Genomic DNA, 20,664 nt, shown 5'->3' with positions numbered 1-20,664 from the left:
AGGCTGATAAACCTTGTAGGTAGCCCTGTGAGTATGATAGAAACATACAGCTAGTTCTAGAGAAAGACTGCATACCTGTGTAGCACCTAGGACTCAGAAAGCAGTAACAGGATTAAGATGTTAGGTTATGGTTTATTGTAGCATATAGAAATTGAGGTTTCTGTTCTATGATTGCGATACTTCCACAATTAAAGATAACTTGGGAAAAACCCCACCGTTTAAGCAGTACATTTTTAGGACTTAATCCTTTGCAAAGTCCAAGCAAGAGTGGTGAGGCTAGTGTCATGAATCTCGCTGAAGAGGAATTTAAAGCTCAATCTAGAAACTAATTTGGTTGTCATGAAGAAGTGACTAGTACAATTGGATGTCCTGGTTCTAAAAACAGGACATTAAAGAAGTGTGGGCTCTTTGGGGGCCTTCAGTAAAACTCATCTCTAGAAGGATGCTCGCTGAAAGGATCATGTACAAGTTTTTACATTCAAAACAAAGCTGGGACCAAATTTCTTTATGAACGTATATACTTAACACTTGAACAAAAGCTATCTTGACCATAAATGGAAGAAGAATTCAATGACAGTGAATTAAATTTAGAGGGACCTGGGAACCCAGATTACGTCTGCAAATCTGCCGGGAGGGCAAAGAAGGATGTGAATTTGTATATAGTAGAATCCCGTTGTAATCTAGTGCAACATTCCACGGACCGGCCATACACTGTGGGCCAAACAAGGTTTGTTGAAAATACAACACACAGAAGTAAAGCCTATTTTAACAATGCTCACACGAAGGTAATTGTTGTTTCTGTCCCCATTACCAGCTTTACAGTGGGTAACTACCATATATATTTTGAGGCAGGAAGTTGAAAGCATGAATGAAATAGTGACAATAATAGGTATGAATAAAATGGAAAGCTTAACTTCTTCCTCAAGCTTTCAACATTTAAAAATTATTTTTTAATTTAAGGCTTTAAGTTTATCCTTCTTTCACATTAAAGACAGGGAAAGAAAATTGTCAGAACCAAAAACAAAAATCATGAGCTTGGCACTTTTGTGATTAATTTGAGAGGGTGTCTACTTTCTTACATTATATACATATGTTTATAATGACATCAAAAAAAATTTAGAGACTTAGTACATATATTTGCATTTACATCATTTTTATATTTTTCATATGGGTTATTTTTTTCTTTGTGTCCCCCACCCTTTGTTTATTTTTGGTTTCAAGCATTTCATTTCATTCAAGCATTTCATTTTTTAATTGCACCTGTTTTGTGCCCCAAATCCCTGAATCTGTGGCCACATCTGTCTTTTTTTTTAAGCAAACCTAAGAATCCCTGTACAACATGTTACAAGAGAGAAGGACAGAGACAGAAAGAAATAGAGAAAAGAACCCAAAAAGATGGGGAGCAAACAATAAACTCAAATTTACAGAGAACCTTTACAAGAGAAATATTTCAGTACAGACAAGTGAAAATGATGTGTCAAAATCTCTTATTTCCATATTTACATTTATAAAAGAACTATACAATAGCTTCATTGTTCAAATTCCAGCTCCCATTTCCAAAGGATGCTCGGTCCAGGAGAAAAGACAACGGGAAAGTGAATCAACAAGAGCAGGGCTGTGTGGAGCTCCTCGTGGCCTGGTCTAGACTAGGGGGCTGGGGGTCAGGCAGCTTCCATGGGCTCATCTGTCACCTTCACCTTAGGAATTCAGTTGCAAGTTTTGCTGTGGATTGGCTTGCTAGCTGCTTGTTGTATATATGCCATGCAGATTTTACCCTTTGATCTTCATGCCACTGGAGTGTGTCATTGGTAGGAAGAGAAAAAAAAAATCATGCCAAACCATTTAGAAGATATTAAGTGCCAACAGGCTGAGGAAAGAAAAAAACATTTGCTATTTTTTAATGGTTCTTTTATTGCACTTAATTTTTGTTGTTGTTCCTTTCATTGGAAAAAAAAAAAGATTCTGAAATCGTTCTTTTTATAACATTGTCTTTTGCTCCCTTTTATTGACAGGTGGTGGAAGGGGGTTCTTTGAAATTATTTCCAAAAAGGACAGTTTTCTTTTGCCCCATCCCTGTCATCCCAACTTTAGTTCTGTAGTCATCACCACCCAGTGTTTTTGTTTACAGACTTAATAGTTCCGGCAACGATGCTGCAAGTATGTCATACCCAGAATCCAACAGTGCAAGATGCCGTTCATCCAGTGCCGCCGAATCAGATGGGGCCTTGCTGAGTAGGATCGAACCTCCTCTTCTTGACATTTCTTCCAGAGTGCGTCAAAAGAAGATGCAAACAGAGGGGAAAAATCCACAATATTAATCAGATCGTGACGAGAGAAGGGTAATGATAATGACAACAATGCTAGTTCCAGAGCAAAGTAATCGACTGGCCCCGAGGCAGATTTTCCCAAATAACTTGAAATTGAAACACAGAACAGCTCACACTTTTGGATGTTGTTACAACCTCGCTGCCAGTGTATATTCATTTATGAATACCAAAAGAAGCTTCAGGTTGTTCACTGTAAATCACAGAAAGCCTCAGCAGCCCAATTTGTCTATTTCAGAAGTAAATGACATGGCTAATTTTAACTAGATGTAAATTATTCCAGGGAGTCTCTCCCACTTAGGGGGCTATTAGCAAAACTAAGAAAAATTCTGCAGGTCTTATAGCCACTTCCTTCCAGAACTTGAGAGTTCTCTATCAGTGGATCAGCCTTTGTCAAAGTGGAAAAAACAAAAACAAACAAAAAAAACTTTGCTCTACTCAGTTATCTTGCTGCCTTGGTGGTGTGAGCTCTTACCCTACTCTGGAACAAGCATTTTTCCTACCTAGAAAGTTGAAAACCTGAGTGCACAGTAAGACAGTACACTCAAGGGAGAATGGACACAGGCTTGGGTTAGTTAAGCAAATGCAGCAGCTTAGCTTAGTTTGAAGTAAGCAAGTTAAAATGCCTTGCTCATGGTGTCCGGTCTCCTAAAAAGAGGTTCCTATGTTTAAAAAGAGAAAAGAAAGAACCAGCAAGACACTACAAGGCAACAACAAAAGTTAGTTGCAACCTCCCCGTGGTCTGGCTTCATGTGGGCCATCAAGCAAGGGGGCTCATGCATTCAGTCTGCACACTGAGCGGGTGCAACGCAGCTGCCACCGCGGCATCATGCAAAACTGGAGACCAAGGAGTCCCCAGGATCCCTCAACTCCCTGCCCACTCACTTGGGGCCAGTTGGATACCCTTACAGCCCTAAGTACCAAAAGGATTACAGTATATTCCTCCTCGCCCATAGGTAATTCAAAATAAAAAACAATACCAAAGCTCAAAATATGTAGAAAGACATCCTGCAAAGTTCTTATTTTTTTCCAAGATGACCACTTTTATGCTTCTCTTTTGAAATAGCAAAAATAAAAATCTTTAAAGAAAATCTCCCTTCTCTTTTTTAACGTTTTCATTATGGCATCTTCATTAATGGCTTAAGCATGTGGATCACTGGCTAACACGTAGTGCAAACACTATTTCCAACAGTGCTACTTTTTTCTCTTCACCATTCCCCACCCCTTCAACCCTCTTTTGGGTCAGTATTCTTAAAAGCAGCCATTACTGAAGCTGCCCAGGAAAGAGAGGTGAGAATAAACAGGAAGTCTCCCGTGACATATCTGTCAGTGAGCTAGTTTCCTTCAGAGCACAGGACCTGTGTCTCTACCTATGTTCACTGCCCTAGAAGGTAGATGTATAAGGAACCACACATCCTGCGAGTCAGGTGGGAAAAAACAGGGACTGCTTGACCTTGTGAAATGACCCTGAAGGACTAGGAACCCCAACCTATTTAGATACGTATTGCTGGAACTCATGAGAAATGTTAAACTAATGTCTCCCCAATTAAAAGCGGATGTGGAGGAAAGATCAAGTGTGCTCATGCTACCCATGTAAATGACTATATCGCCCTCATTCAAATTCAGGGAACGTCAGATAAATAGCCACGTTTACGGTCATAATGGCAATCTGGTTCTTTTTTTATTTTTGGCTGCACCATGCAGCTTGCAGCATCTTAGTTCCCTGACCAAGGATCGAAACCGGGCCCATGGCAGTGAAAGCACTGAGTCCTAACCAGGAATTCCCTGGTTCATTTTTAAATGGAGATATGAAATTCCATTTCAGCCTGGCATACAGGCAACCTCTAGTGTCCAAAAGCTCGTGCTCCTTTTACAAGTCAGTTTTCGAAGCTTAGATTGCATTTTTTTAATACAAAAAATGTTCTACAGTATGACTGGACTCCCAGGGCAGACCAGGAGGCCAAGCCACCCTCCTGTCTATGGGAAAATGGACTCTAGAAACTAATGGGGAATTCCAGGACCACGTTTCCTCCATTGATGTCCCAGCAGGGAGAAAGTGGAGCCCCGTGATGAAGACAGAGAGGGATACACCTGCAGCAGGCTGACTTTGAGGGCTCCTCTGGGGTAAACTGTAAAACCACTATGGGCTACTGTATGTTGAGAACTGCCTGTCAAGTCTTTTTGTTCTATTTTAATGTGAAAGCACTGCTGTCATGTGTAGGTGCTTTTGCTGCTTTGCTTCCACAAGTGTTTCCTCTGAGTACCTCTGCTCACTAGATTCTGAAGGCAGCTCACTTTTTCATCATAACCTGCAAGGCATTTCTGGATCATTATAAAATATTAGCGTAATCCATAAACCCTGCATTGACCCAGTCTTCATCCATTTTCACTACTTCTGAAACACCTGTACTTTTGTCTACTATATATTATACTACATATACATCCATACAAAATTTTCAAAAAGCACTTCAGGTAACAATAACCATCTTGGAATTGCAAAGTCTTAGGTCTTCTTTTTTTTTTTTTTTTTTTTTTTTTTTTTTTTTTTTTGTGGTATGCGGGCCTCCCTCTGCTGCGGCCTTTCCCGTTGCGGAGGACAGGCTCCGGACGCGCAGGCTCAGCGGCCATGGCTCACGGGCCCAGCCGCTCCGCGGCATGTGGGATCCTCCCAGTCCGGGGCGCGAACCCAGTTCCCCTGCATCGGCAGGCGGACGCGCAACCGCTGCGCCACCAGGGAAGCCCCTTAGGTCTTCTTTGAAGGGTATGTCTATCCACCACTAAGATCTTCTTTTCTTTCCATGATGAGTCAGCACCTGCCCACCAAGAAGCCTTTGCCCAACCCCGCCTCCTTGGGCACCTTAGACTGAGTTCCCTTCCCCAGGGGGTTGAATCAGGGAGCTGAACTGGGTCTTTCTGGCCAACCCAACACCACCACCACCTGTGAGGTCTGAGTGAGAAAGTGCCTAACCCAGGAGTCGCAGGTACTAGAGGAATCAGGCTCCTTATTTTGCACTGGGATATGGTTATGGAATTCCGATAAGCGGCAATCTGGTTATCCTCCTCATGGAAAGACTACCTAAAATTCATCCCATTTCCTAACTCTATAAAAATGAAAAGCAGAAAAAAGGACATTTGCTTTTTTGAGAAAATGTAATTAGCAATATTAAGTTCCTTTCAAATTTCATCCAATGTGACATCCAAACAATTCAGTTAACTTTCCTTGTGATAATCCAGACACGGCCCTTTAAATTTCATTTATTGCAAGCACCTAAACAGTCTTTTCTTTAGCACTTCCAATGACAAGGAACATAAGCCAAACAGAATCTCCTAGAGTTCAAGGCAGGCTCAGTAAGGACTTGTATCCCAAGTAACTTCTCATAGAGAGGAAACCACATATGTAACTCCACAGACTTATTAAATTAACACTTTTAATGTCAGGAGGAGCTCTGCCAGGCTAGGACGGCCACTCCTGCCACCAAATCCCATGCAGAGAGCAAGCAGCAGAATAATGGGACATGGCAACAGTCTCCCACAGCCTGAGATTATAATATGGTTGGAAGAACTCAATATTCATCCTAAAATCTTGTGATATGAATTGTCAACAAACTATGGCATCATTTATTATCTTCAAGTTCTTTTCCTACCATCACCTAGAATTCCTCTTTTCTACTACCATTGCCTATGATGTTGATATACTTCATGTGCATATAAAGGACCATATTGTTCACATCAAAATTCCTGTCTTCAAATTTAAGGAATTCAGCTCAAAAGCCATATCTAGGTTAATAACAGCAATTCTGTTCATTTTTAGATGGAGAGATGCAATTTTCTTTTTATATATTTGTCACTTTTCCTAAGCTTTAGAGAATGATCCTAAATGCTACTAAAACGATCCTTCATTTTCTCGATTTCTTCCAAAGTCCAGGGAAAGCAACAGCTCTAATAACCTAGCGGAGCAGCTTTATTATTCAGCACTGGATAGGGGCCATGAGTCTCCATGAGTCAACCAGGACAGAGGTTTGCAATCTTCTGCATCACAACTCGTAGCTTTATTTAGTGTGCGTAGGGATGGAGAGAAAAAAAGAGCATGGGGTGAGTGTAAATCGATGCAGATGTGGTGGAAAGTTGGACAAATTGGTGTGCCAAGGGCCTATGTTCAGTTTTCACAGGATTTCTCAGAGAAAAATCCTGACACCCCCAAAGACTGAGAGTTCATAGATCGAATTATCCCTTAGCCATCTTCATACTTGGAATATGCAATTAACTGAAGTTACTAAGGTATGCCTACCACATTATCCAATACATCAGAATATTTAAAAAAAAATAACCTACCAAATGAAGCATTTTTTTTCTTTATAAGAGTTTCACAACCTTGCTCATGCAAGTCTTACTTACGTTAACCAAAACTTTCAGACTCTACTATTCTGCTAAAAAGAAGTAATCTAAATTCATATTATTTTTTTGACCACAACAATCTTGATAATGCTTCATTATTACTTTACACACACACAGATATGTACACATTCACACATGCATGTACACTCACATATGCTTATGCTTTTACCTTCTATTCAGGGGAAATATGGTTTAAAAAAAGAACCATAAAGGACGGCAGACAGTGTCAGGAGTCAGAGCACAGCTGTATTTCTCATGCATACTCTAACAGATTATGTTTGGCATGATACTTCCTCCACATCTATGCTACTCAGTGTTATAACTAAAGAAATGTGACATTAGGAAAAAGCAGTACTTCCCCTGAGCAGTTAATATATTTTCCTTTAATCTAAAAGTTTATGTACCCTCAGATTCTTCAGGCTACTTTGCCAATTTCCCGTCTAGTAATAAAAACCCATTTCAGGAGGGATTTCCAATAAAGGTATTTAGAGCAATCCTTTTTAAAAACTGTTTTCAACTTCTGATTCTAAAGAAAGCTCTTTTGTATCTACACTGAACTCAATGAAAAAACTCGAAGTTTCAGTTCGACTAGCAAATAATTATACTTCCAAATCACCTCTAGACTAATCATCTCCAAAACTGTCCAAATGGTGGGAAAGCCTAAGCTTTACCATTGAGCACCCAAAGCTTTTTATTGCAAGGTGTAAGCAGTTATTTAAAGTTTAATACAAACCACATGGTTACTATTACGATCTAAAGATCTAAACTCTGAAAATATAAAGCTCCTCATTGGAGCAACCAATAGCACAAAGAGTAGCAGCTTCTCCAAATTTAAACGGCTAAAGTGACATGTTCAAGAATTCTGCCTTCATTTTTTTCTTTGTTTCAGGGCATACAAATATTTACTTCGCACTATTGTGTGCCTCCTACAATGTTTTCCCATAAGGGTCATAGGGATGGGAAGGGGTATTGACACAGCCCAGCCGTACACATGTCTGCACAGCATCCCCACCAAGGCTGTTTTTCTCACCTCACTAAGTATCCATTTCTCCCCCTCTTTGTGTGTGTGTGTGTGTGTGTGTGTGTGTGTGTTCTTCTGATGAGTAGACATCTCTCTCAGATATAAATAAACTGTACGGGCCTAATCCACTTATATACACAGTGATAAAGGCTTTGTTGTTTTTCCCCAAAGAAACATGCAATTCAAGCTGTGAGCTAGGCCAGGCCACTGTTTTGAGGTCCTGCTACAGAACAGTGCTCTTATCTCCAAATGCTGAAGTGGTACATCTGTCACTGCATGTGGCTGCATGGCAAAGATGCCCAGGAGACTCTTCTCCAGGCCTTTGAAACTGAGGTTTCCTAACACTAAGGAGGCATAAGCCTGGACATGAGCCAAATTTATTTTTCTTGAGGCATATTTATGAAAAAGTTCAAAGGAGCATTCTAGAATGATAACAGATCATGGAACTACTGCAACGTACAATGACATTTTTACAGTAATGAGACACTGAATAGTTTTTGCTGGAATTAGGTCAGCCCAAACAAACATATATTCTTTTGTTAGGTACCATGTGAGAGACTCACCATCTGGGCAATATTTTGTTAATACCATACAAGAAATTTAAACAGGACTTGCTTACTTTGTGTGTGTGTGTTTTTCAAAGCATTTTGATGCCCAAATTACTGTTTCACCAAACAAGTTCAAGTTTATAAATATCTCTGTAGAAAAGAAGTCCCATCTGATAACACCTTTCCAACTTGAAGCCGCTCAAAACCTTGTAGGCTTATGCATTAAATCTTAATATAATAACAAAATGAGCAGAAAATGTTGAATTTATTTAAATCATCTATTGGTTTGTTTTTCTTTCATAATCAGTTTCTAATAATAACATTTTACCTGGTTTAAATATATTGAATTCAGAATTCCAAACATAAAATAGAATAAAGTTCATAATTAAGGCAATTATTCAGATAATTCAAGGTCAGAAACTTTCAATTTCAATTGAAACTTTCAGTTGCAATTTAGGTCAAAAACTTCCTCTGTTAAATAACCAGATGGAGGCAAAGTGGGTTTTGAATTTGGGTAATGGTCTTATTTCCTGCTTAAATTTGTTTCCCTAGATCTAATTGAAACTGAATTGATCACAGGGAGCGTTTGGCACAGGAGGTCTTATCTACAAACCACAAAAATCAAGTCATCACAGCACGAAAAGGTATAAAAGGCAATTATCCAATGAATCCAAGGTATGGAAACATCCAAACTGGATAAAATAGGTCCAAAAATTTGGACCACAATTAAGGTTTGTTTGTGATTATCTGGTGTGTCTATTTAAACAAACTTACTTCAGTAATCAATGTACAATCCAAACTGAAAGGTCATATGAAAACACAAAGGCCTACCAGTCATGTCAATATTAACAGTTCATTAGAAAACAGTCAGTGTCACAAAGCCACAGACTTCAAATTCCAATGAGAAACCAATTCAGTAGGTTAGGGAATTAATAAAACTATTTTTTTAAAATCTCTTTTTATAAAATAATGAAGCTTTTCAAATCACAAAGCTATACATGTTACATGTGAAAAATAAGAACCAAATGGTTACTTAGGTTGTGAAAATTTCAAAATGTCAATGGCATACACACCAGTTTTAAACAGATACAAGGAACTTATATCCACTTGTTTCCAATGACATAGTTTCCTCGATTATCTCGATTATATAAATAAATGTTTCTCAGGATGCTTGCTCCTAAAAGTTCTTTGATCAAAGAACTTCTCCTTTAAGCAGCGCATGTGAATGCCTTCTACATTTCATGTTTTCCCACTTGCCTGAAGATGATATTTGAGGTTCCATGTTTCTTCTTTTCTGACCCATTTCTGAACAAAAATATTTATTTTTAGCAGTTTTACTGTTAAAACTCGAAATCTGGTAGCAGGAACTCAAAACTTAGTTATGTAAGCAGAAAAGAGAAGTGCCAGAGCCACTGAGAAGAAGACATGCGGCATTGCTTACTTAAATCCCCATCCTGTGCCCCCAAGGACAATAGCTGCTACCAGGATGGCACCAGCGATGGAGCCTATTATGAGATTGGTGGCACTAGGACCTGTGACAAAGGATCATGGGAAGAAAGTCATATGAGCCGACCACTTTCATTACCACCAGGGACAGGCAGATAAGCGGTTTCAGGAAGTAAGTCCCCTGCATAAAAGATCACTAAACACTTAAATCACCTTTATTTATAGACAGCTACCGCTTGGATTCATCTACCTGGAAATCTAAAGTTTCTGCACCACTGACAGAATAATTCATTCCATTCACCTTTTTCAGAATTTAAAGCAAATTATGGCTACCCAATTGCTGCTGTTGCCCATCTTTCTTCTCCTCCCCTTTCCCAGTATCACGAATCAAACAAGTAAAAGAGCAAATAAAGAACACGACTGCGTTAGAATTCATTCAATCTGACTGGCAAATGAGGGCATGAAAAGAAGGAAAACTATTCCACTGAAATGCTCTTTCAAGCAGCACATAAAGTTGTCTGAAGGCTAAATTTTTTATCCCCCACTGGAGACAGTTAAAATTTAGAAGTCGGAAGGAGGGTATCAATAAATAAATAGAAACTTTGAAGCTCTCAAAGAGCTTCACTGTACAGACCTATACAGTGTTTACACAGCAACATGGGGTTCCAAAGACAAGATATAAAGGAAGCATAAAATTCATTTGGGTAATTCTGTAGAAATGGGAAAAAGATTCCTTAGGTTCGACTGAATCTAGCTTCAATTTTCCAGTTATTGCTAAGAGAAATCTGAGGCTTAGAGATAGTAAAAGAAAAAAAAGAGAGAGAGAGAGTCGGAAAGACAGCAAGAAAGAAAATGCAAGGTGGAGCTTCTTTCAGTTGTTTAAGAGTTGAAACATACAGTAAATCCTCTCCACCCACATGGAAAACACTTTAGCTCACTATTTTTAAATGTAAGAAACGCTAACTTCAGCACATGAATTATACTAAGTGTCACAACCTCGAGGATGCTAATATGCAGGTCCAGTGCTCCTAACAGCAAGCCACTTCCAGTCCTAACTCTACATCTCTGTTCCAGAAGTCACGAGGCCAATTTTCATAGTTCCCCTAAAATCCTGAGTTTGTGTATACATTCCTTTCTGTGTAAAAAATTCTCTTTTCTGCTCACATCAGTGCCCTCAACTGTGTACATAAATGGATGCCACTTTTAGCAGCACCAAAATTGTGTGCATTATATGTTTTTACTCGGAGACCACCCAGTGCTCTGGGCATGAGTGGGGAGGTGGAGGATGAGTGAGTCTGGGGGACAATGGGAGGCTGGCGGATGCGGTCTTCAAGGGCTCCTGGGCTGTGACACGCTCTTAAGACTAACCACTGAGGTTCTACAGAACACAAATCTCAGTGGCCTGTAGAGACACACTGAAAATAATAAATAATAATGAGTGCAGGAAAAGCAGATGACCTACTGTATATTGAGCACTTACTACATGCCGGGTGCAGTTCTAAGCTCTTGACAAATATTATTTCATTTGATCCTCACAAAAACCTTAGGAGATAGGAACTATGATTATCCCTGCTTAATAGATGAAGAAACAGAGGCTTCTAGAAGTTAATAAGTGACAGAGGCAAAATCTGAACACAAATTTGTCTGACTCTCAAGCTTATGCTACAAATTGAGGGTCAGCGAACTACAGACCACAGACCAAATATGCCCCCGATGCTTTTTTTGGCAAAGAAATTTTATTGGAACACAGCCACGTTCATTGGTTTACATACTGTTTATGGCTGCTTTCATGCAGAGACAGCAAGGGAAGGAAAAGGCTATGACAGACACCCTGCGGCCTCCAAAGCCAAAACAATTTACTATCTTTAAGATTGCTAAACATTACCCCATTTAGCTGTATTTCCTCCCCACGTTTTTTTCTGCTCTTGTTCTTTTTCTTTTAAATTTCTCTTTTATATTGGAGTATGGTTGATTAACAATGTTGTGTTAGTTTCAGGTGTACAGCAAAGTGATTCAGTTATACATATACATTTATCTATTCCTTTTCAAATTCTTTTCCCAGTTAGGTTGTTACAGAATATTGAGCAGAGGTCCTTGGGCTATACAGTAGGTCCTTGTTGGTTATCTATTTTAAATATAGCAGTGTGTATATGTCAATCCCAAACTCCCACATTTTAATAAGGAATCAAATTTTGAAACAAACTTTCAAAAAATTTGTATTGCCATCTACATTCTGTATGCTTTAGAAATGATTTGTACTTTACCAGCTCAGAAAGCATAGGTTGGGATTAGAATCAATACATAATCCATGAGAAATGACTCCTGATTTACAATTATAAACGAAGGAGTAGAAGTAAAGGCAAAAATCCCAAACAAAACCAAAAAAAGAAGCTCTGTGGAATCCCCAGTGACTAAATGAACATTAATGGTATCAGTTGAAGCAAAAAGTGTTAAAACCATCTATATCATACTGTGTGGATTTTATTTTTTAAAAGCTATATTTCGGTTTTTAGCAATTATGGCAAAATTTAGAATTTGAAGGAAAAAAATCAGTAAACTAATAGACAAAAAGAGTGCAGAAACCAAGTTAAATAAATAAACCTATTTAAAATATATATATATACATGCTTATGCGGACTTACCTGTCACAACCAGAAATAGCCACAAACTAACAACAGTGGAAGGGTTGATGAAACAAAGGTTGGTAACAAAGACTATGCTTTACAGCAAAGGCCTTGGATTTTGCCCAGCTCTAAATTTTTGCAAGGGAAATTTATTAAAATTCATCCCTTCTGTTAGTACATCGCAGTTATGGCCAATAAATAATATAAAATGATGTAAAAATGGAATTTACATACTATAAAATAATATAAAAAATGGAATTGGGATGATTTTTTTAGAAAACTACCTTTCTTCAAGGAGGAATTTCACATAAATGTATATAGAATTTCTCCTGGAAAAGGAATGTTGCTTCTGTATATAATCCAGTTAACAGACCCAAAGTGAAATTTTACAGGACAAAGTCCTTGTTTTCTCTAAATATTTTACCTCTGTCATATACAAGTAAGTAAGGAGAAATAAAATATTTATTTTCTAACAAGTAAAGAGAAATAAAATAACTTTTCCAGTATTTTAGCTTCCCTTAGGTTAATTAGCTTCACAGTCCATACAGATGGGATGTGAGTTCGAAGATCCCAGTCTAGTCAAAGCCCTTCAGTCAAGGGGAGAGAAAGCTTAGGTAATCTTCAACACGAAGTGAGACCCCTGGACTCCCTCCTCTCTTAATGCTATTTTGGTGCCTAGGTCTCCCGGGCCCGTACTGTACTGTGTGCAGCAACTAATGGGACTAAGGAGGAACGTGTGCGATGTTAGCAACACGCCCGTGGTTTGGGGAGGTTGACTAGAGTTTATCTGGTGTTTCCTTAAGATACCAGGAAATCATTCCTGGGCCACTGGGGAGTGTTACCACCACTACACTGAATAGGAAGGACAGCATGTGTGGGGTATTTCTGTTATTTGTAAATGCTCTCTCTGTAATTAGAGGGGGAAAAAAATCAGGATAGTCTTTTAGTCTACAGATTGGCAATCTCATAAAAGCAATATCCCATGGAGAAATGACAGCTATTGTGAGGAGGTGGATCAAGTACAGAACAACCTAAATTAAAGCACCAATGAGGAGAGCTGTATTTCTGTGTAGGGCAAGTGGCACACAATATATTTATTTATACACTGGTTATTTTTAAGACAAACCCACCAGATAATTTGCAACTGTTCACTTAAGGTTTGCACTAAATAGCTTCCCTTTCTTAAGGCTCCTGGTTTCCAAAAATTTATGTATTTTATTTTATTTTTGCGGTACGCGGGCCTCTCACCGCTGTGGCCTCTCCCGTTGCGGAGCACAGGCTCCGGACGCGTAGGCTCAGCGGCCATGGCTCACGGGCCCAGCCGCTCCGCGGCGCGTGCGATCCTCCCGGAGCGGGGCACGAACCCGTGTCCCCTGCATCGGCAGGCGGACTCTCAACCACTGCGCCGCCAGGGAAGCCCCAAAAATTTATGTGAACTTCTGATTTGAATGATTAACCTATTCTATACGAAGACAATAAAGGCAGTATCCTGAATATCTTCTTTTTAAAAAGAAAATTGGGATGCCCCAAAAATTTATGTGAACTTCTGATTTGAATGATTAACCTATTCTATACGAAGACAATAAAGGCAGTATACTGAATATCTTCTTTTTAAAAAGAAAATTAAGCTGAAGCCTCCTATATCACTCTAAATAAATGGAGGAAAGATTAGTGGCTACATTTGGATTATCTTTAAAAGGAGCTACAACTGTTGATAATTCCTAGCTGTATACGTGGATCTACCTGACTGGTGAAGATTAAACTTGTTATAAGAATCCTAACAAACTCTCATAGAAAGGCATTTTTGTCAATAGTTTGTCCAAAAAAGTCTGTATCTTAAAATTACTTTTACAAATGGAGGAGCAATGGAAGCTTTTGGACCGTTGCCTCAATTGTGAAGACATCATAAGCACCCCTATATTATTTTATGCCCCACATTGTTCCAGACAGGAGAAGGCTCTCCACCGCACGAGGAAACCACAGGACACAAACACTTCCAAATCACACCACAAGGGGCACTACCACGGGGAAACACAGCAATGAGACAACACATGGGGGAGTCAGATGCCAAGGGTCAGCTCACACACCAGAAACCAAACAGAAACACTCTGAAACGCAGAAAGATGCTTACTCTATTCCCCACCCTGTGCCTCCAAAAATCACCCCCAGGGCCAGAATGGTGCCGGCCACGGCACCTATTAGCCTGCTTGTGGCCATGTTCACTGTGTGGAGGGAAAACGGAGATTTTTTTAACCAAGGAAATGAATTACACACTGATTTCACTAACATACATATAATCCGTTCAGGAAGTGCTTTGAAAGTCAGTTAAAGATTGAGATCTTTGCTTTAAGGTTTGAAATTAAGATCTACATACACATTGCAAATATTTGAGGATGATTTTGAATTTACGTTCAAATTCCACAAATGCTACTTAAAAACATAATATTTTATAAATACTTTAAACATGTAAATAATCCAATTTGAGTTATAGGTCCTACACGGAGTGAGATAAAATTAAAATGCAATTTTAATTGCATAACAGCAAATCTGTATTTTGGTTATGAAAGTAATAAAGCATTACTATGCTTTTTATAAACTTCTCAAACCGTGAAACATGCCTAAGAAGCTATATCTTTTAAAAAATTCAGATCTTATTCAAATTTTGTGAAAATCCTTACAAATTTAAAACAGAATATATTTCAAATGAACCGCATTTTTACCTGGAAAGTTACTTTATCTGGAAAAGTGTATCTCCTGCAATAACCTGCAATGTTTGGGACACACATTGCATTGGGACATTTAGTTTTTGTTTATAGTCTCCAGTGTACAAACTACGCACTGAGAGACAGTTAGGGTCTCTGGGCAACTGTCTTAATTGCTTCAAACCATGCAGTAGCGGATGGCTGAGTGGAGACACTCCGTCCCCGCACATCACGACGTCTGTGAATAGCTTTGGCATGTTGCAGAACGGGCCCGGAATGAGCACAGGTCCTCAGCGTTCTCTGCATGGGCAAGATGAAGTTTAGCGTTGAAGGAGGAAGGCAGGTTATTCAGGGTTGAACGTGTCTGTGCGGCTGTGACTATACATGCAAACCTGTGGACAAAAATGCACTTTAACTCACATCTCTATGTGAATCAAAAGTACTGGCTTCAATCACTTTACCAATTAAGACCGAAAGTAGCTTCCACAAGGCTGCATTCACACAGATTGTGTGTTATGGGAAACAAAGAACTATGACTCGAAGTCACAATTTTTTAAGGCTTAATATTGGGCTTGTTAACATTTTGAGCTAAATATTCTCCCAAAGAAGAGAGAGGACCTTGGTGAGCAACTGTACAATTGCTTCATTTTATCACAGAGCAAATAATCTGAGTGAGAGATTCTAGTTTTATCATTAACTAAGCACAACCTGAGTTGTTCTTAAAATAATGAAAAAGATGGGGGACACAACAGAAAACAGAGAAAGTCTACGGAGAGCATTGAGGGGAAAAGAAAGAAGACCAACATATAAGGTGGTGGCAATGTTTTCCAAATATGACAGTACATTATAATTCAAAATAACCTAACTGATGGCTCAGATTTCCAAATTGTGGAGGTAAATATTGGGATGAAAGGTATTCTAGATCGAGTGCCTTATTTTTTCTCTCTTTGAGTCCTTAGAAAATCATTGCTTTCAGAATACTAAATTAACCAGGATACATTATGTTATCATTTTTTTTCTTTTTTTGCTTAAGTTTTAGGCATTGGCCCTCAGAGCCGAAGTATGTGAGAGTACTATTACCTCGTTAATTGTTATATAAGCTCTAGGCGCTAAATTACAGGAAACACACACACATCTCTGTAAAACATAATGATAAATGAATGTTATCTTTATAGTAACTGTATGAATGATGACTAAAAATAGCTATTTTAAAAGGCTTTTTGTATTTGCTATGGATGTACTTTCTCACTGCAGAACCGCGAGAATTAGGCAATCAATCATGCAGGTGTTAGAAACAACCAGAGGAACAAGACTGCTACAGATGCTTCACATATGTATTCAAGAAAAACAGATATAGTCTGTAATCTCCCCTGAGCAAGAACAATTATCTCCAATTCTTAACTGATGAGTAGTCAACACCAAAGCAACATAAAAGTAAGTGGAAAAATAGCTTTTTCAAAGGTATCCTCTCCCGTCTTTGCTCTCCCTCCCTCCCACTACTTTTAATGGTGGTATACTAAAAATATATGTAAAATCCATTTGATTCTTTATCATGATACTTGACAGGGTTATCTCTTTCAGTAGGTAGCAACTCAATGTGTTTTCAAACTGGCATGAATTCACTGAGTGGCTCACAGGTGGGTGGATTTGTACAGGGGAAAATATTCAGAAACCAAGGTCTCAGCTGCTCTTCACAGCTACAAATAATTTATCTTCTCATTGAAAAAAAATTCCTTGGATCTTTAGGGGCCTATGATGTAGTTTCACTTCTGTAATTATTTATTATGTAACTGTATTTGTTCATTCACTCACTCATTTGTTATCTACCAAATGCCTTTTTTTTGGTTCCAGAAAATACGGTGTAAGAGTAAGGGAGCAAAGAACACAGTTTGGTTAAAGATTAAGTATAGTATTTATTTCTAGTCTTAAATTTTAACAAGATAATAAATCTCTGCAGAAAGAACTTTGGTGCATAGAGTACAAATGATGGCTTTGATGCCGCCTGCCTTTGAAGTATTAAAGGATGCAGGATTATAGCCCCTTTTGGTTCATTGGAATCACATAGATGAAATAATGCAGCTTTTTGTTTCAGAAAGTCTCTAAAAGTGAGAAAAGAAAAAAGCCAATCACTCAGTTTCAAAAACACGATTTCAAAGTGTCTGAAGCATGACTAGTCTGTGGAAGAATTCTACGTATAAAATAGAAATTCCTAAGAAAAGGAAAAATTTCATAGTTCGTATCTTGATATTATATATGTCTCAAAAATTCTACCTCTTATCACATATGATAGCAGGGACCAAGATTAAAAATAATAATAATAATCCAGCAAACAACAGAAAGAGGAAAACAAAAATGAAAACATACTGCTAAATGTTAATAATATCATGCTTCCTTTGACAAGCAGTGGATCGGCTAATAAGCTTAATCATTACCTGTTTATTTTTTCACCCTTTCTACTTAGTACTGCTATGAAAACTAGCAGCATAATTTAACACCCAGCTTTAACTCAGGCTGTGTGCAATAACAGAAACAAAACATTGGGCTGAAGATCATTTGATCTACGTTTTATTGTTGGCTCTGCACCTAACTAGCTGTTAACCTTGTTAATTTAGTTTTCTCATTTTTAAAACAATGGGTCTGAACTGAATTGCCACTAAGGCCCTTCCATCTCTGATCTGATGACTATTGTCATGATGAAAGGGTCTGACCAAAGCTTCCCAGGACCGTTCTTTGCCCTTATATATATCAAGGAAAATATGTGATATGTTCCAGTTTCTTCTCTTTCCTCCTACAATGGTGCTGCAAACCAACCAGTGAGAAAAGTTCCATTGTATTTCATAATAAGCACTGCGCAACGATGCCTACACATTACAAAAATTACTGGTACTTGACGTGGCTCTCCTTACAGCAGGTGGAAATTCTAGGTCTTCTAAACAGAGTTCAAACATATTTTACCCTTGTAGAACAAACCAAAATAATTTCTTTCAGGGAGTTCAGTGGAAACAGGTTGGGAGAAGAGGGACCCAGAAAAGTCTTCATATGTAAAATGAATGACAATGTAGAAAACATGAATGAAGTAATATGTGATGGAAAATCTTTAAAAAAAAATCCTCACCCACATGGTTTTTGCACTGAGATCCTATTTCTTGTCTTTTAGTAATTTTGATTTGAGAGTTGGAGCAAATAGTCTAGCATGCTCTAAACAGTGGGTTAACAGTGGACAACTTTAGCGAGTACAGAGTGACTTCAGTGGCAATACTTTCATGTGTGTTTTTCATCCCTACCTAGATGGAGAAGTTGAATTTTTATTCTTCCAGGAACCTATAGTTAAAATGAAAGGAATACCCAAAACACATTGGTTCATTTCTGACTTCCTCAAATCAATGGAAACAGAGTCACAGAATTCACCTTTATTTCTTACTAATTTGGTCTTGATCCAACACCAGACGAATTCAATCATGAGAAAGAATGTAGAGCACAAAGTTATAGAGAAAAACTTTGGCACCTCATACAGCTGCTGAACCTACAGTCAAGGAAGTACTGATTGTTTCAATACCTTGAGTTCATTACTTGTTACTCTTCAGCAAGGCAATACAACAAATGGATTCTGATAAACGGAAAATCAGCGCTACATGCACCATTTCACTTCCTTTATATAGTCCCAGAGAGAAGGGATGTGATATTTATTGAGTGCCTACTATGTGCAAGGATGTGCTGACTTTTAAATAGTAGAGAATCAATAAATATTTGCTATCTGGATTAAAAAATAGAAGTAAAGTACCTAGTTTCTCTTTTACCATCTTCTTTTAACCAGAATATCAAAAATCTACAGCCAAGTGTTTAAATTTTTATTTCTGTTGTTTCCCATTTTCCTACTGTATTACTGGAGTTTCCTATAGAGGCTGAAAAGATATAAACGACCGTTATAGATAGAGCCATTATTTAGTTGTTCTAAAATTGCTTGACTTTTCTGGAAATCTGATAATTTACAATAATAACTGCTCTTTGTTTATATCAATTAATGGCTTTTTTTCAAATGAATCAAGATTATTAGAGATTCATGAGGATTTTAGAAATTTTAGAGCCAATTGGTAGGTTTACTCAAATGATTCCACTGTCTTCATTAAGAATTTTTAAAAAAAGAAAATATGCAATAGGAAAGAAATTTACCAGAATGCTAACATTGATTACCTCTGAGATGCCAGATTAAGAATGGTTTTTATCCTCTTTTTAATCTTTTCTGTATTTTCAAAATTTCCTACAATAAACTTGAATGATCAAAAAGGTTATCTTTAGAAGATGAAGACTAGCACCACATTAAATGGAAAGAAAGCAAAACAAAACAAAAGGCAGCTATGGATATTCTCTTCTCTAGAATGTAGTTGTTTACTTTATGCTTCCAAATAAGTTTTCTAGGCACAGGTGAGTGAAGGAACCGGGAATAGAGAGCCAGACAATTAATAATCCCCTATTCTACATAATGAAAAAGGACAAAGGCTAAGCCACTTTAGCTCTGCTCATCTGTTCAGGCATCCTTATACATCACTTGAGGAAACAGCATCTAGATCTTTAAGAGAATCACAGACATTTTATGGTGAGAAAATTTGGAAAAAATGAATCTCTCCTTCTTGTCAGAGTCTAAATCTTCTCTAAATCTAAGTTCTGAAGGTGGATCCAAGAATTTTTTTGTACTAATTTTAAAGTAACAAAAGACTAAATGTAAAAGTGGAATTGGTTCCTTTTCAGAAATAGAAGGAGAACAGAAATAGACTGTGAGGGTGTGCTTGTGATTCTTATAGAATCTTAATATCATGGCATATTAAGCAAACTCATGAGAAGTGTTTTAACACACCCACTCCTACTGAACATTACACATGCACCCAAATGAGCCTAAATCTCTTCAGGAATTGAGGACTATGGAACTTCATATGCTTTCGAAGTCATAGTTTCCTATATGGACAATACTGAAGCTCAGAGAGTTTAAAGGCAATTTCATCCAAAACTAAGCAGATCAAAATGACACTATTTCTATATGTATTTTTCCTACCTGCAGGAAAAAAAAGCATGATAGTTATTTATAAAATACTGTTAGCAGTACCATGAAAAAGAAGAACCTGATATACAATGCCCATTGGTGTACAACATTCGTTCTAATAATTTTTTGGTTTCTCAGGTACAATGCTATAGATGCTGTAGTAAGCCTACTGTAACTGATGACTCTTCTAGATCTTTGAAAATCATAAAATGGGTTGGGAATGGGAAGAATAGTGAGAAAGTGACTATCATATTTATGATGACATATGCTACATTATAACACGATGTAAAAAAAGAGAACAGGCCTGAGATTGGGCACCTGGGTCCTGGTCCCAGCCCTGCCTCTGGTTACCTGAGTAACCATAGTATGTCACCTGACCTCAGGGGCTGAGAGTTCCCATCTACAAAATGTGGGTGGTTCCAGTCAGAATGGCCATCATCAAAAAATCTACAAACAATAAATGCTGGAGAGGGTATGGAGAAAAGGGAACCCTCTTGCACTGTTGGTGGGAATGTAAATTGATACAGCCACTATGGAGAACAGTATACAGGTTCCTTAAAAAACTAAAA

At 38.1% G+C, this 20,664-nt stretch overlaps 1 protein-coding gene across 1 annotated transcript in view; it reads right to left on the bottom strand.

The window, feature by feature from the left end:
• Positions 1-476: 476 nt before the first annotated feature.
• ADAM23 (ADAM metallopeptidase domain 23) overlaps positions 477-20,664 on the bottom strand; it is a 160,896-nt gene continuing 140,708 nt past the window's right edge. The window contains exons 25-26 of the mRNA XM_024124688.1: positions 9,730-9,820; positions 477-2,262 (exon numbers count right to left, since the gene is read on the bottom strand). Of these exons, the coding sequence (XP_023980456.1) occupies positions 2,214-2,262; positions 9,730-9,820 (140 nt within the window). The 3' untranslated portion in view covers positions 477-2,213. The remainder of the gene's footprint in view (positions 2,263-9,729; positions 9,821-20,664) is intronic.

The sequence above is a fragment of the Physeter macrocephalus genome, chromosome 2, assembly GCF_002837175.3.
Source record: "Physeter macrocephalus isolate SW-GA chromosome 2, ASM283717v5, whole genome shotgun sequence".
Taxonomy (NCBI): Eukaryota; Metazoa; Chordata; class Mammalia; order Artiodactyla; family Physeteridae; genus Physeter; species Physeter macrocephalus.
This window is presented reverse-complemented; position numbering and strand designations above follow the sequence as displayed.